Source organism: Neolamprologus brichardi, chromosome 22 (genome assembly GCF_056152115.1).
Source record: "Neolamprologus brichardi isolate AB-2024 chromosome 22, ASM5615211v1, whole genome shotgun sequence".
Taxonomy (NCBI): domain Eukaryota; kingdom Metazoa; phylum Chordata; class Actinopteri; order Cichliformes; family Cichlidae; genus Neolamprologus; species Neolamprologus brichardi.
In genome coordinates, this window is record NC_142124.1 from 14,804,469 (window position 1) to 14,820,325 (window position 15,857).

General features: G+C 39.8%; 1 protein-coding gene across 6 annotated transcripts in view; it reads left to right on the forward strand.

The window, feature by feature from the left end:
• ptk2aa (protein tyrosine kinase 2aa) overlaps positions 1-15,857 on the forward strand; it is a 63,279-nt gene that overhangs the window by 26,750 nt on the left and 20,672 nt on the right. For all 6 annotated transcript variants that reach the window (XM_087834666.1, XM_087834665.1, XM_087834661.1 and 3 more), the window contains 10 exons: positions 1,127-1,214; positions 1,457-1,536; positions 1,887-1,949; positions 4,746-4,800; positions 9,122-9,262; positions 9,596-9,673; positions 9,806-9,913; positions 10,426-10,543; positions 10,795-10,825; positions 12,224-12,288. In XM_087834666.1, the coding sequence (XP_087690792.1) occupies positions 1,127-1,214; positions 1,457-1,536; positions 1,887-1,949; positions 4,746-4,800; positions 9,122-9,262; positions 9,596-9,673; positions 9,806-9,913; positions 10,426-10,543; positions 10,795-10,825; positions 12,224-12,288 (827 nt within the window). The remainder of the gene's footprint in view (positions 1-1,126; positions 1,215-1,456; positions 1,537-1,886; positions 1,950-4,745; positions 4,801-9,121; positions 9,263-9,595; positions 9,674-9,805; positions 9,914-10,425; positions 10,544-10,794; positions 10,826-12,223; positions 12,289-15,857) is intronic.

The window sequence follows — 15,857 nt, forward strand, 5'->3', positions numbered from 1 at the left end:
TTGAAGAATGGGTGAGGTGCTCAGTCAGCACTGGACTCAGAGTAGAGTTGGTAGAGTTGGCTGCCACCTATATGAGGTGTTTTGTTAATGTCCTACTCAGAGGAAAGCCTGGATTAGAACCAGGATATACTGGATACTCTGTTGGCTGGCTTGGGAACACCTGCCTCTGGAAAGAGGTAGAGCAGGAGGCTGGGACCAGGGAGGACTGGGTAGACTATTTCTCCTTGACATGGCTACACAGCAGAAATGGATGAATGATTTGTGGGACTGTCTTCAGGATGGTTAAAAATTGTTCAGTAGTTTATGAATAAATATGTTAATACAAAGTTATGTCTAAACAGGCTTCTAACGTGTTTTGACATATTGTTTGCCATCATGTGTTTGACTTGTTGTGTCAATTGTCCCTGTTTATGTGCAACAAAACGTAAACTAAACATTAGGTAATCTAATTTAAAGCTTATAAAGTTTATAACCAGGACATCATGAGGTAGATGAGTTTTAGATGCTTGCATCTCTTAAACAAGCCCCTTCCTGGAGGATGTTGAACTTGTAGGTTATGCTTTATAAACAGTTTCCTGCCTCGGTTAGACATGACTTATTTGGCCTTGTAAAGTCAGTAGTTCCAAAAACGTCTAGCTTCAGCAGTCTGCCGTATTGTATTTCCAAGCAGAAGTGATTTATTGCAACCGGCATCATGAAAAATTGCGTGACCCGTCTGTCGAATTGTGATGAGAGCCCTTGTGCGCACGGTGCTGTGTGGTTGTAAAGCCTGAGTAGTTTGGATGTTAATGCTCTGGTATACATTACCTTTATTGTGGCAGTCTTAGTGCTGATTCTATTGTGAGGTGGAGACCTTTTGCTCGGTGGACATAAAGAGGGAGACAGAAACAGATGCCTGCTTTGTGTGACTAAGTCAACAACTATCTCTCTGTCTGTTTCTGCTACACTGATTTTTACAAGCACTCCTCTCATTTGCATTCTTGCATCTTGCGCTTTTGTAATCTCCCTCCGTCCCTTGCTGATTCTCCTCCTTCTGTTCACCCGCACATCTTTATATTCACATCACAAATAATCCTTACATTAGTGTAACATAGTGACGTCTCTGTCTTCTTTCTCTCCTCCGTAGGTATGAGTTAAGAATCCGATATCTACCAAAGGGCTTTGTGCAGCAGTTTACAGAAGACAAACCTACTCTCAACTACTTCTACCACCAGGTACAAACACAAACAGATGCACAAGCACACAAGAGACACCCAGACACCCAAACATATTTCATCCCCTGCCAGCAGCTAGCACTAACGCATATGGCACTACTAGAAGACACCCTGCAAGTGTGTTTTTCTTTGGATAATCTAGGTCAGCAGGATTGCCTGTATGTGTGTGTGAGCGAGATGACCCTCCGTTTGTTGAGAAGTAAATGTCTTAATAAACACCTTTGCGTATTTGCATCTTCCAGGTGAAGAACGACTACATGACTGAAAACGGAGATCAAGTGGAACAAGATGTAGCTCTCAAACTGGGCTGTCTAGAAATTAGGTAACACAATGTAGTCCACTGCTTTTGTTTCAATTTCTTCACATGCAGATTGCTGTTTTTTCTTTTAATATCAAAGAATAAAAGGTTCAGTCCAAGTATTAAGCGCTCTGTTTTCTTTGTTGTTGCTGGACGAACAATTTAAAGTACAGTTTGAGTTGTTTTCTTCACCATTGCAGAATGCACAGTCTGTCTGCCCGTCAGCTACACTGATAATTCTTGCCAACATTAGTCGGAATTTATTATTCATTGTGCAAAGCAACAGCAGTTTTTGCATTTTATTGAAAAAGAAAATGAAAAAAAAATGACCTCACTCTTTCTCTCTTTCTTTCTCCCACTGGATTCATTTCTAGGAGGTTTTTTAAAGAGATGAGAGGAAATGCCCTGGACAAGAAATCTAACTATGAACTACTGGAGTAAGTATTATCTTCATAAGCAAAGAGTTCCAGGAGCACAGTTCGGCTCCCAACTTCTCTGGTGCATCAGTCCATCCTAATCTCATCATTTCTCTTCCTGGAAACATGTTTTGAAACACCGCTTTCAGAGCTACAGATCAGAAAAAGTAGCACAGTGTATCACTTTTTGGCAGAGGAAGTTTCTCTTGACTTGACTAGAAATCTGGATTAGTGCAAAAGAAATCGAATAGATTTTAGGAAGCGGGAATGTGAGCAACTGCAAATTGAAGCTGAGTATATTTGCAGTCCTTGTTGTTACATTTACGGGTATTAAAGAGGAAACCGTTCTATGTTTTTCACTCATGTTTTCTCAATGCGTTGCCCCACTGTGGATTCTCTGAAAGATGGTTGAAGAATTTGCAAAGTGAACTCTAAATGAGGCTTGGCTCTAACTTGGTGTGACTCTAATGAGCTGTCCTCTTTCACTCATGTCTTTCTTTCTTTCTGCCCGTCAGCCTAACGAGCTCTCCAATTAATCCAGAGGAATGTTTTCTGTCTTTTCTTTGTCTCTTCTTCTCATTCTCTGTCTCTCTGCACCATGTTCACTTCCCCTATTTTTATCTGGTTTTCCTTCTGTTCTCTTCCTCTCTTTGTTTTGTCTCCATCGTTCCCTCGCTGCCTCTCTCGGTTGATTGGAAAAAGATGTTGTCTCATGCATATTTTAAACCAACAAGAGACCTAGATGGAAAGAGCTACTAGGGCTTTGATACAGGAAGCTGACAGTTGGCCATCAGGGCCTGCTGGGCCCTTTATGAGCATTAAGCGCCAAAAATGTATAATGCGCTTTGGGTAATGTATGGCGCTGTTGGCTGTAGTTGGCCCATGTTGGCCACCGTTTTGGATTGCTGGCAGAAAAGGCAGAGACTTTTGTTCAGCTTTAAAAAAAAAAAGAAAAAAAAAAGCTGTTCATCTTTTAATTAGAGTTTTTCACCTCTGCTGCTTCTTTTTCATCTTCCATTAGCAACATTATAACAAGTATAATTATCAGGTTTCTTTGAAGAGATTTCTTATTTGACACCATTTATGCCCAAGCAGAAATTCACATAGTTTTGGAAACTTTATCCTTTATGCGTTTCCTTTTGTACACATTTTCCCTATAAATGGTGCCGAGTATTTTATGGCTTGACCTGTAAAAGGTCTATATTGATTTTTTTTCTTACATATACAGTTGAGATCCGAGAGATCTTACATCTATCAGTGGTCTTTGAAATTCTTCTACATCTTAATTCAAATCCACATGTGTAATTTGAATGCATTGGATGTAGTTGTAAAAGGCAGTTGGTGTCAGATGTCAGAAAACCAAGGCATGATGTGGAGATAAAATTGGTGAAGATCTGGTGAAAAACATAAGAATGCCCAAGAGCATGAAAGTCATCATCATTCCCAAATGAAAGATGTTTGGACCACCAAGGGCTGTCCTAGATCACACAAGGGCAGAATCCGGCCCCAGGGGCTGAAATGGCACCCAAACTCTCTTACCATGGTCTGCTAGGGAAGCAAAATAATCCCCCAAAATAAATAAGAGGCTGACTTATGCTCAGGAAATTTAGGGGAAATGACAGATGTGGGTCTTCAGTGCGGTTTGATTCAATTTCAAATTAGTGTATTTGATCGGTGGCCTCTGTGTGTGGCCATATGAGACAACTGCAACACAAGATGTAGGCTAATCTAGGTGGGGTGGTGTCGTTTTTACATGGAGTTTTCTTTTATGTTGGTTTCATTTTTAGTCATCAGTCATCAAATATGCTGCCTTCTGCTTATTTAATCTAAGTCAGTTTGGCTCTCTGGGGGGGAAAGAAAAGTTGGAAGTCATTATCCATCAAGGCCTCATGCAGTCATTGTAGCCAGAGGTGCTTTAACTCGATATTACTTTTGAGATTGTTCTAACACACTGCTCAAATGTGAAAAATTGAGCAGGTCTGCACTGTAAGCGTTTTCTCTCATTGGAGCCACAGAACATACAGTAATGTTCATGTAAACGGTCAGCTGGTTGCAGTTGGCTGTCATCTTTGTGGAGCCCGAGCAGTGCTGTTTAATCAGTGGGCCTTTGTCAGGGCTCGTTCTCTGAGGTCAGCTTGATTATATAATTTCTGTCTGTGTGTATTTCTTGTTGCTCCTGTGATGACATGCCTTTGATTTTGAGAGAACCGTTTTAGAGAGGAGTTTCTTTCATGGTCATTTTCTAAAAGAAGTTAAGGAAAGTTTAACAATCTGGGAGAATTTCTGGAAACTACATTTTTAGATTTTTAATCCCTGTTTCAAATGTTTTTATTTTAATTGTAATTTGACATTTGACCTTTATTGGGGAAACAGGAATAGGAAAAGGGTGATGCAAGCTTCCAGCCATTCTCCCACTGTCTTCACTTGTCTTTTCTCCTGAGGGGTATGAGTCATTAGCCAACTTCCTGTTAAAGCTCTGCTCATCTTTCTTTGTCTCTGTGGTCACCCTCTGTGGAATTCTTCCTGCAACTCTCTCTCCCTTTCTGCCTTCATTGGTTTTCTCCAACCCCATCTTTAAAGGAAAAGATGAGTAGTGTGCTGTAGTCAGCACTTAGTCATCGCTTTCGGTTTCTTGTCTTCTCTTGCCTGCCCGTTTAACTGTATCTGTCTGTGTCTGCTTTTGGCGATACCCCAGGAGAGGATGAAACACGCATCTGAGATCAGATAAAGACAGAAGTGCTTGCCAATTAACATTCTTCTTTGTAATTACACCACAATAAACATTCTGAGGTTTTCCTCCTGTCTTTCTTTTTTCAGGAAAGACGTTGGTTTGAGGCGGTTTTTCCCAAAAGACCTGCTGGATTCAGTTAAGGTGGGTTTCATGTCCGTGTGGAGAGCTTGAGTTCAAAAACAAGGTCAAAATATTGATCTTGCAAACTTGGGGGCTTTACACACTGAAATTTGTGCAAATATTTTTCAGAATTATTTAAACGAACCAAACTCGATTTTTCAGATCCAAATAAACAGATCTGACCAATCAGGCCGCTGCATTTGGCAAAAAGTGGCTCAAAACGTGCAATGGTACTGAATATACATTGATATTAAAAGTGTAAACTATTACTGATATACGTCAGACACCCAGCTATACACTGCTCCAGGGCAGTTAGCTCTCTGAAATTAAATTTCTCTGCCTCCTCACACGTGGTCCCAAATATGTATGAAATGGTTGTGATCGAGCTTCAACTCCTGGATCTAAATCTCCCTGCAAGTTCCTTCTCGTGAGAACTGGATTAACCCAAAATTTTTTTGTTTAGAAACATCAGGACCTTAATGTCATTCCCATTTTTGACACTTTTTTTTTTTTTTTTTTTTTTTTTTTTTTTTTTTTTTAGGACAAATTTTCTGCACAAACCCAGTGTGTTTGGTGTGAATATTCGTTACACTGCAAGTCTGGATGTGAAATATTGTGTATTTCCACTGGTATTGGAGTATCGGTGTGTAGTTTTATTAGCAGATTTCTAGTAGCTTCGTCTTAGATTTTTCTAATGTGTTATTTGATGTTATCAGACATTGTGAGGTCCAGCAGATTAAATGTGAAGCAATCTAAGAAAATAGAGAAACATTAGAAAAACCTTCATAAATTATCAAGTAATGTGATGAATGTTGTTTTTAACCACAACGAATAATTTCTGCTAGGTTTACACTTGCTCAAGTATCGTATATATCCCAGTCTACAGTTAACCAAGTAGTCAGCAGTTATTGAAACCACTGCTGCGTACTGATGTGCTACTCAATGATTCAATGAGGTCAACTTACCGAAGTAACAGGAAAGTCTGACATATTGTGTATTATAGTTACGGATTCCTGTTTCTTTGAGAAGACCTTTTGGTTGGCTGGTCGTATGTGGTGGTGGTGCTTCTTGCATATTGAGCAGCGTCTGCGTCAGTGATAAATTTACGGCACGTGTTTATGAGAATGGTCTTGGTGTGTGTGTGTGTGAGAGTGTGAAAAGCCCGGTGACCCGAAAAGGTCTTGATGTCAGCAGGCGGGGAAGACAGATGCTCTGCAGGAGAGAGAGAGACCGTGTGTTCATTCTGGTGTATGTCTGTGATGGGTATGCGTGACCCTCGGGTCATGTTTAAACCCACTTTCTCTCTCCAACAATGAAAAGGGAGGGGGAGGTGTCAATATACATCTCCTTCACCCCCCCACCCCACCCAAAAAAAAGAAAAAAAGCCTGTCAAGCCTTGTTGACTCCTCTCCTCTCGTCTCTTTTTCTGCTCCTTTGGCAGACGTCACAACATTTACTCCCAAGAGGACTGTTTTATAAGCCACGAAGAGGCGCACAGTGACACACATGTGCAGTCAAACATCAGTAAATTGACTCGATTATCAACGTCTCCACAGATTATTTTATTGCAGTGTTTATCATTTCTGTGACCACCTGATCTGAATTGATGCATAGCTGAAAGAAAGGACTGTTTACTTCAGAGAGACGGAGAGAGCTGAACAAAAACAAACTAATCAACAGAAAATGAATCTCTGGCTAATTTAATACCTGGTAAATATTTTCAGTCTTATCCTCACTGTAAGAATGTTTCAATAAATCTTAGGGGGGGGGACTACTTTCTGTTGAATAAATCAGTCACTTAGTAGAGGAGGAAAACTGGGGAGATCTTAAAAAATACAAAAAAGCATCAAAACACACAAAAACACATAAAATATATGTAAGCTTGGTAAGTGGCTGCCACGTTTGGTCTTTTAAATACCATTTTGTTTCTTGCAGATTAATCACATTTTTGACTAGTGTTGCAGTTCTGTGTTTAATCATTTATATAATATGTACTGCCAGTTAAATGCAAGAGGAGCTGTGGCACGCTCACATGCTGCACATTTGTGTTAGTGTTTGTGTGAAACACAGAGGGAGCGAGCACAGCTGCCATTTAGGTTTGTGTTGTTCACTCTGGTGAAAGAGAATGGTAGTCATTTAATGAGATTATTCTCCCTGAATGGACTCTACTCACTCACACACACACACACACACACACGGACAGACACACTAAACCCAGAGCAGATGGCCGTGATAGTAAACAGTGACTGATGTTATAAAGAGCAGATTTTGTTCATTCACATTGACTGGCCGGGCAGCAGGTTTAGGAAAGCTGACCTCTGGGAGATTTGAAGATCAGAGTTGACCCGGGCTGAACGATTGAAACACTGCCGCACACTTTATTAAGGATTGGTGTGATAAGGTTTCAGGATAATATAACAAAACCTATGGTCATATTTGCAATATGTTTAGTAGAAGAAATAAAGAAGAACAAATTCTTTGACTTCTTAGCGTGTCCCTAAAAATACGTTATTACTTTTAATTCACTGATCTGTATACTATAATACATGACAATGTAGTCATGAGTATATGGTGTATGGTAAAAATGTGACTTAATATTAAGATTAAAGTTCCAACAAAATATGTACTCCCACAGCTGTGTTGGTTACCCCTTGTTAGTACTGGGTTGGACCCCCCTTATGCCCTGTGAACTACCTCAATTGGTCATTACATAGATTCAACAAGGTGCTGGAAAGTCCTCAGAGGTTTTGTTCCTTATTGAGATGATAATATCACACAGTTGCTGCAGATTTGTCGGCCGTATATCCCCAAGGTGCTGTATTGCATTGAGATGTAGGTACTGTGAAGGCCACCTCTGTACAGTCATTTTAAAAACACAGGTTTGAGATGATTTGAGGTTTGTGACATGGCGTGTTATCCTGCTGGAAGCTGCCATCAGTAGCTCACGCATGATCACTGTTATTTTAGGAGCAATAAAGCAACTTCTTGTTGGTGAATCAGTCGTGCTTCGCAGGGACAAAAAGAAGAACTTTGTATCACAAATCGTGCGTATGGCCAGACTGTTGTGATGCTTTGCTGTGGAAAAACCAAATAGACTAAAATAACACTAAACTGCTCCCAGTGACTGCTAATGAAGTGAACTATTGTCAGCGAATTGATTGTTTTGTGCGTGTGTAAGTGGGGTGTTTAGATGCAGGTACTAGTGTCCTAATTGGTCAGCCAGTTGCTATAGAGACAGTCAGTGTGTTGATGAAGGAGCTGATAGCCACTCGTGGTACTTCCTCTCAGGAAGGGTGGACACTTTGGACGGACAATATCTGTGTGTTTATGCGCATTTGTGTGGTGGAATTCTAGGAATTAAAACAGTGATCCTATCTGGAGCATGAAGAACACATAATAGATTTTGTAATGACATCTGCTGAAAGGACACATGAACACAAGGACTGTGTGTGTGTGCGTGTGTGTGTGTGTGTGAGAGAGAGAGAGACAGAGTATTTGTGGGTTTCTTGTTTCCTTCAGACTTAAGTAAACACCTGGCATCAGGGCTCTGTGTTGCTGCAGTGAAGTTTATATAATACAGTTTTTATTGACAAATCAATGATATTAAAGTAGCACTAAAATGAATTTAATATTAACTTGTTATATGAATATTTCTGTCCTGAATATTTATATCTGTTTTATAGTAAATGTTTAGTGCAGACAAATGTGTAATACCAAGTCATTCAGGCTGCCTGCGATCAGTCCGTTGGGTGTTTTTGTCCAAGTCAAGTTTGCAGTCGGTTAATCTAATAAATTCTTAGTCATTAAACTTATAATGTGCAGAATGCCCCTAATTGCTATTCTGTTTTAAACCTATGTATGTTCCTCTTGTAAGCCTGCTAAATACTCATCTTTTTTCCATCTATATATAAAAAGCAGTTCATAGGATTGTCTGCATACTGTATGTGTGTTAATTTATTTATTTTCCTAATTATGCATTCAGTGTGTGCGCGCATGACAATATGTTGTCCATTTTTGTGCCAAGAGTGTCAAAGAATAGAGGATTAAATAGCAGAATGATCCTCCTTGATGTATTTTTCTTTACCATCTGTCTGCTTTGTGTTGGTGACATAAGAGATCAAAAAATTCACATGTGAGGCTGTGATTGTAATGCCAGCAGACCCACACGTCCTTCAGAAAAATCCACTCTGTAAATCTGTGTAAGATACAATGTACACTGTAGATGAATGGCCAGACTGTTTGCTGTTTAACTGAGTGACTAACATTGTTAATGTGTCTAAAAAGAAACAAGTGTCTAAATTTTAATTTTATTATATTTTTTTCCTTTTTTTTTTCTGTGCAGGCTAAAACGCTTCGAAAATTGATTCAGCAGACATTTAAGCAAGTAGCCAACCTTAATGATGAGCAGTGCATCCTGAAGTTCTTGGAGATACTTGCACCAATTTACCGCTATGACAAGGAGTTCTTCAAATGTGCCCTTGGGGTAGGTTGAGTCTGCTGCTCAGTTTCACTCTGCAACGCTGCCCTCAGGGAGCGCTGCTTTTCTGTGTTAGGTCGACCCCTTCTGGTGGCATCAGGCTTTGCATGTATCCAGCGAACAATACCTGCAGACATGTAAGGCAGAAACATGGTTCTTACACAAGTCAAGCATCTGGAGGGATGACAAGCATTGAGACTCCCTTCTAGAAGGGCTTTGATGCTGCCCCTACTCCCTTTCCTTGCTCATGTTTTATTTTCTGTAATTTTCTCCTGGCCTGCCCTTCTCCCTCCTCCCGGTCTGTCTCTTTTAACTTGCATCTCATCCTCTCTTTAACAGTCCAGCTGGGTGATCCAGGTAGAATTAGCCATCGGGCCAGAGGAAGGAATCAGCTACCTCACTGACAAGGGGTCCACGGTGAGTTTCTACCAAGAACATAAAGTAAAACTCATCCAGGTTTATTGCACTCTAGTTCATGATCAAAGAAAACTAACGAGTGTAGTTCAGATGTTTTACTTTAATTTCTTGTGTGTGTTGCTCTGTCCTCAGCCCACCCATCTAGCAAATTTTAATCAAGTCCAGTCCATCCAGTACTCAGCTATGGAGGAAAAGGACAGGAAAGGCATGCTACAACTGAACGTAGCCGGAGCTGCTGAGGTATCACTACCCTCTCTGTTACTGTGATAAACTATGGAAAACTTGACTGTTGGCAAATAACAATTTTTCCATCTTATTTTACATACACGTAGTTAAAAAAGATCACATTTTGTTATATAATCATCCATCAAAGAACTCTTTATGAGCTTTTTATGAAGAAAAATGTTTGCTTGAGTCTTGTGAGGTAAGTAGAAGGTTTTAAGGTACCTTTTTTTCTTTGTAGGTGATATTTTACTATTGTTTCACTTGGCAGCGTCATTCTGACCTCTAAAGATCAAAAGCTATTCTCACTGTGTTGCTTAGTTTGTCTACAAGAGTGGTTTGGTTTATTGTTACCTATATGATTTGATGTACTCACATGTAAGACACACATGTATGATGAGTTTTTCTTGAACATAAGGGCCAGCTGAAAATTTCTAGTGATTTGCTTTGTTTGTGTTCATGTATGTGTTTGAAATAATAGCTATCTGTAACAGGCCTACTATGCTGTCTGTCTGTGTGTGTTTGTGTAGCCTCTCACAGTTACGACAGCATCTCTCACCACGGCGGAGAACTTGGCTGACTTGATTGATGGTTACTGTCGACTCGTATCCATGGAAACTCACTCCTTCATTATCAGAGTTCAGAAAGGTAAAGTTTGATCGCTCCTATATGTCAGTTAGTTTTTTTTTGAAACTTTTCTTCTGTGCAAAAATGTATTTTCTAGGGTTTGTAGGGATAGAACGGTAAAAATAGAAAAAATACTTGTCCTTACACTGCTGGATGTATTTCAACAATTTCTGTTCTCATGACATTTGGTTTTCTTTGTGCTGTACATACAGCCATGTGTTATGTGAGTGAGGACACATTATTCATTGGAAATTCATATTTTTGTCCTCTAGAGGGAGAGAGAGCGCTGCCTTCCATCCCAAAGTAAGTACAGACCTCATCCTTGGTATAGTTATATATAAAAGGAAAGAGTTGCCATGTTCCAAGATCAGTAACTGTATTTTTCTTTTTTCCTGTCAAACTGACCGTGTGTGGTTTGGAGCCCTGATTACAGAGTTTTACTGAAAATAAAAGGCTCATAGCACTAAATAATGTGCATGTAGAGACTTGTAACTTGATATCAGAATAAACCACAATACTATATTTACATCCAATTAATTTCCAGGGAATTGTGGTTTTGAGAATTGAGTATTATGTAAGTAAACACAGACAAGAGCATTTCTATTGTAAAGTCTTTCAGCAATGCTTTGTTAAGTTCTGCTCAGTTAAAATTCAGAAGAAAGTGACTGCTGATTGTAAAGTTCAGAGGAGGAATACAGAAGCTGCAGCGAATTCATTCTTTTACTTTTATGCCCGGTTTTGGTTTGGGCTGCATTTTTTGTTTTGCAGTTTTATTTTCCGAAAAGCTTCCGGGAAAGAACCTTGTAATTTACATTTTCACTGCAAATAGAGATTTTGAATTAATTCAAATTAAATGCGTGAAAGCTTCCGTACGCTTTGAAATGACAACAGTGAACCATTGTTTTCTTGGGCTTTGTTGTTGCTTTTTTTTCTAATGCACTTCCTTTCTTCCATTTAATCTAAAATTATATAACTAATGGTAAGTTGTGGAGAATTAGGGAATATGGGGACCTTTAAAAAGTTTGTGAGCAGAAAAAACCTGAACAAAAACCCTCAAATGTATTTTTTTTCCCCCCAATAAATGAGCCGTTTGGGTTTTTTGATGCACAACTTTCCTAATGCCCACAGCGTTTTATTTGTTTATCTGTAGCTGTTGCAGCCGGGTAGATTAGCATGATCATGTTTATCTATCAGCTGTTTAAATTCAGCCTCCAGCAGTTTATCTTTGTTTTGGTCATTTCAGCTCAAATCTGTCCCGCTCTCTCTTTTATCTTTCTCCCACTCTGTGGCTCTGGTCAAATAAGGATATAAGTTTAGGAGCCAAATATTTTCCACTTAGGGTTTTTAAACACTCTCGAAGTCTCCTCCTCTTGCTTTCATTCGCTCACTCCCTTTGCTCACCCACCCTCTCTTTTCCCTTCTGTCTGTTGCTGTCTGTGATGTAAAAAGATAGTAGTAGAGCTCAGCTGATATAGGAAAAAGAAACCACGGCAAAAGGAGAGAGACCGTAAGGATTAGTTTACCTTTGAAGAGCTGCATGTGGAGAACAGCTTCCATCGTTTCTCCTTTTCCTTTTTTTTTTACCGTTAACTTTAAAAATTGCTGATATTGATGTTATGGAGGCATAAATGTAGTTAGTGTATTTTTGTGTGTGTGTCTGTGTAACTGTTGTCTGATTTGCTCTTGGCTCCTTTTCTCTAGACTTTCTAACAGTGAAAAAAAGTTAGAAGCAGTCCGGAGCGGAGTAAGAGCGATCTCTGTCTCAGGTAAGATACAAAATCAAGCACACTCACTCACAAAGAGGCAGGTTTAGGAGGAAGATGAGCAAGAGTCTGCTCATCTTCATCGAAGCTTCCTCGGCTCCAGCTGTCTTCCTGTTGTTTCATAATTCAGCTTTTTGTTTTTTTTCCCCTCTTACTCATTTTTCCCCCCCATCATAATCTCATTGTTTTCTCCTCTGTTGGGACAGCCTCTCCCTCTCTCTCCGTCATCCACTTTGTTCCTGCTTTCTTTTGTTTACATCTTCTCCCCTCATCTTTCTTCACTCTCTCACATCCATTCACTCTTGTTTTCTCTCTCACACTCTCATCCTCTCCCCCGCCCTATTGGCTGAAGATCTTGTGACATCGATGCCTCCTAAGCCAACCAAGGCGCGGCGTTTCCTCCTCCCCTTTGTCTTCTGTTCAGATTCGCCGCCCAACGGTATCCTCGGCTCTCATTGGACAGTTAGCAGAGGAGAATATCCACAAAATTGTGATGTGGCAGAGTGAAATTCCTGATTTGATGACCGCGCTTACTGAATAACTTCACATAAGGACACACAGACAGTCTTTACAGAACCCACAGTACTGAGGAATGTTAATTAAAATGTTACAGTAATAATATGTGGGTTGTTTAAGTGATTTATGGTACTCATTTAGTGCAGGACGGGTCCAAATATTGACTCCCTCTTGGTTTGTTTTTTGTGGGGAGAGTTTTTCTACATTTTAGATCTAAAGTAAAAAGTGATTTTATGGCTAAAACACTGTCTGCTCCATCACAATCTGTCCCCTTCTGCTAAACTGTCTTTGACTTCGTTGCCTTGTTGCTTTGACTCATCCAGTCTTACACACACACACACACACACACACACACACACACACACACACACACACACACACACACACACTTTAACCACAATAACAGGTTATGCGATGCTTCATAACCACACCAATGCTCACTAAAAATAAAAGACTGTAATACAAATTAAAAAACGATTGGACAAATATCTTTGCCTGAGGTTTGTGTATGTTTTTGATGCATTAGGAGTTTATTTCGCAGCCATTAGTAACCAGTCTTTACCCCTTACAAGTCTAAAGAAGATGGATCTTATTCTGTTACTTTCCATCATGTTTTTTTCCCTATTGTATTGTTGTGAGTAGCAGTAGCATGTGATGACACACAGTGAATTGTTATTTCAGGACTCCAGTAAGCACATCTTGCTGGTGAGGTCACAACTGTGTTGTTTTTCATGAACGTTGCGGCCCAAAAGATATATCATCTGATATGGACAAATCACAAATGTACACTCACTGACCACTTTGTTAGGTACAGCGGGTTAGTTCCAGACTGGGCCTCTTAAGATCTGCTTTAATTCTTCAGGGGATAGTTTCAGCAAGGTGCTGGACACATTCCTCTGAGTTCATATTAACGTGATCATGTCAAACACTTGCTGCAGATTTGTGAGCTGCGCATCCATGTGGAGAATCTTCCATTCTGCCACACTCCAAAGCACAAAGGTGCTCTATTTGCTTGAGATTTTGTGACTGTGGAGGATATTTGTGTACAGTCGTCCCTCGTTTATCGCATTAGTTACGTTCTAAAAATAACCGGCGATAGGTGAAATCCGCAAAGTAGCCAACTTTATTCTTTACAATTATTATAGGTGTTTTAAAGCTGTAAAACCCCTCACTACACACTTTATACCTTTTTCTCAGATAGGCATGAACATTCTCACACTTTTATCTCTTGTTTAAACACTCTAAAAGTTCAAACCTTTGTAGAAAAATGAGTCCAGTATTATAGAAGGGAACCAAAGGCACATGTGGTTGCCTTTGGCGGTGCAAAATGTTTTGTCGACATTGTTGTGTTTGTTGGGGAGAAAACTTACAAACATGCAGTACACCACTTCAGAGTCACACTGCTAGCGATCAAAGATTTATGTAAATTTGACATGCTAAACGCATTTTGTACTGTACAGGAGACACGGCACGAGATTGATTGACAATGGTCTACAGCCAATTAGGATGCAGAACACAATGCGCTGTTTAAAAAAAAAATTAAAAAAGAAAAATTGCACAAAAAAAATCTGCGAAAGAGCGAGGCCGCAAAAGGTAAACCTCGTTATAGCGAGGGACCACTGTACAACAAAATCACTGTTATGGTCAAGAAACAAGTTTGAGATGATTTGAGCTCTGTGACATGATGGTTTATCCTGCTGGAAGCAGCCATCAGAGAATGGTTATACTGTGGTTATAAGGGAACAGACATCGTCAGCGACAATATTTAGTTAAGCTGTGGGGTTTGGTACTAAAAGGACCATAGTGTGACATACAGTGCTATACAAGACAAAATGAATCCATGCTTTTATGTTGTTTACACCAAATTTTGACTCTTTTGCATACCTTGGTTGTAACCAGTGATTGTTTGAGTCACTGTTGCCTTCTTATCAGCTTGAAGTAGACTAACCATTCTCCTCTGATCTCTGGCGTCCACCAGGGATTCTCAGTCAGTGAACCGTCACTCACAGGATTATTTCTCATGTTCAGATCATTCTCTGTAAAGCCCAGAGTTAGTTGTTTAGGGAAATCCCAGTAGATCAGCAGTTAGTGAAATACAACAACCATGATGCATTCAACATCTCTTAAATCACTTTTCTACCACATTCTGATGCTCAGTTTGAACATCTGCACATCGTCTCGATCATATATGCATGTATATGCATAAATGCACTGAGATGCTCACATGTGATTGGCTGATCACAAATGATCATTAACGAGGAGTTTAACAGCTGTACCTAAATAAAGTGGTTAGTGAGTGTACATGAGAGATGTTGCCTGGTTCTTGGAACCATTTAGAAACACTGTCATCTCATCTTTAAACCAGCACAGCACCCGCCTACATGGTTGTTTCCAGTACTCTTAGCACTGTCTGCAGCAGATGTAGCAGAGTAGTGTATAGCAGAGCAGTGTCAACAAGTCAAGCTGCTAACTGTTTGTTCAATGCTAGAAAGTTACTAAACACTCATCCCTCATTTTCCTTTAATGCTAATGCTTTTAGCAACATGGGGAAGTTGCTATACTAGAAGGACTCGTGGATTTTATCGCTCTATTCTGTGTACGTGTCAGTTGCGTGATATCCTGGATGGGTCATAATGCTGACCTCATTTCTCCAAGTGTCGCGTTGGCAGCTGTCATCAGTAACTAAAAAGACGGCTCGGAGAAATGAGCGTGAGAGTCTGGACAGCAGCTGCTTCGTAGCCGAAACCTTTAAAAATCATCCAAACTTTTCCAAATGTGATAAACAGGCCTGATAAATGCAAGGCTTGGAATTTCAAGCTCTGCGTGTTTTAGTAAAACTCGCAAAAACAGCTTGTAAACTTTTACTCTCTTATATGCATTCAAAACTTTTCCATATTTCCCATTTAAGATGGAAAAAAATATGAAAAAGCCAATAATAATAAAGCGAAAAGTTGTCACTGGGGGCGTTCTCTTGTTCTAAGAATTGAGTGAGAAAATGAGGTATGTGAGAAACCTTGATCATTTGTAACTGCCTGCTCACTGTATCCGTTCTTCCA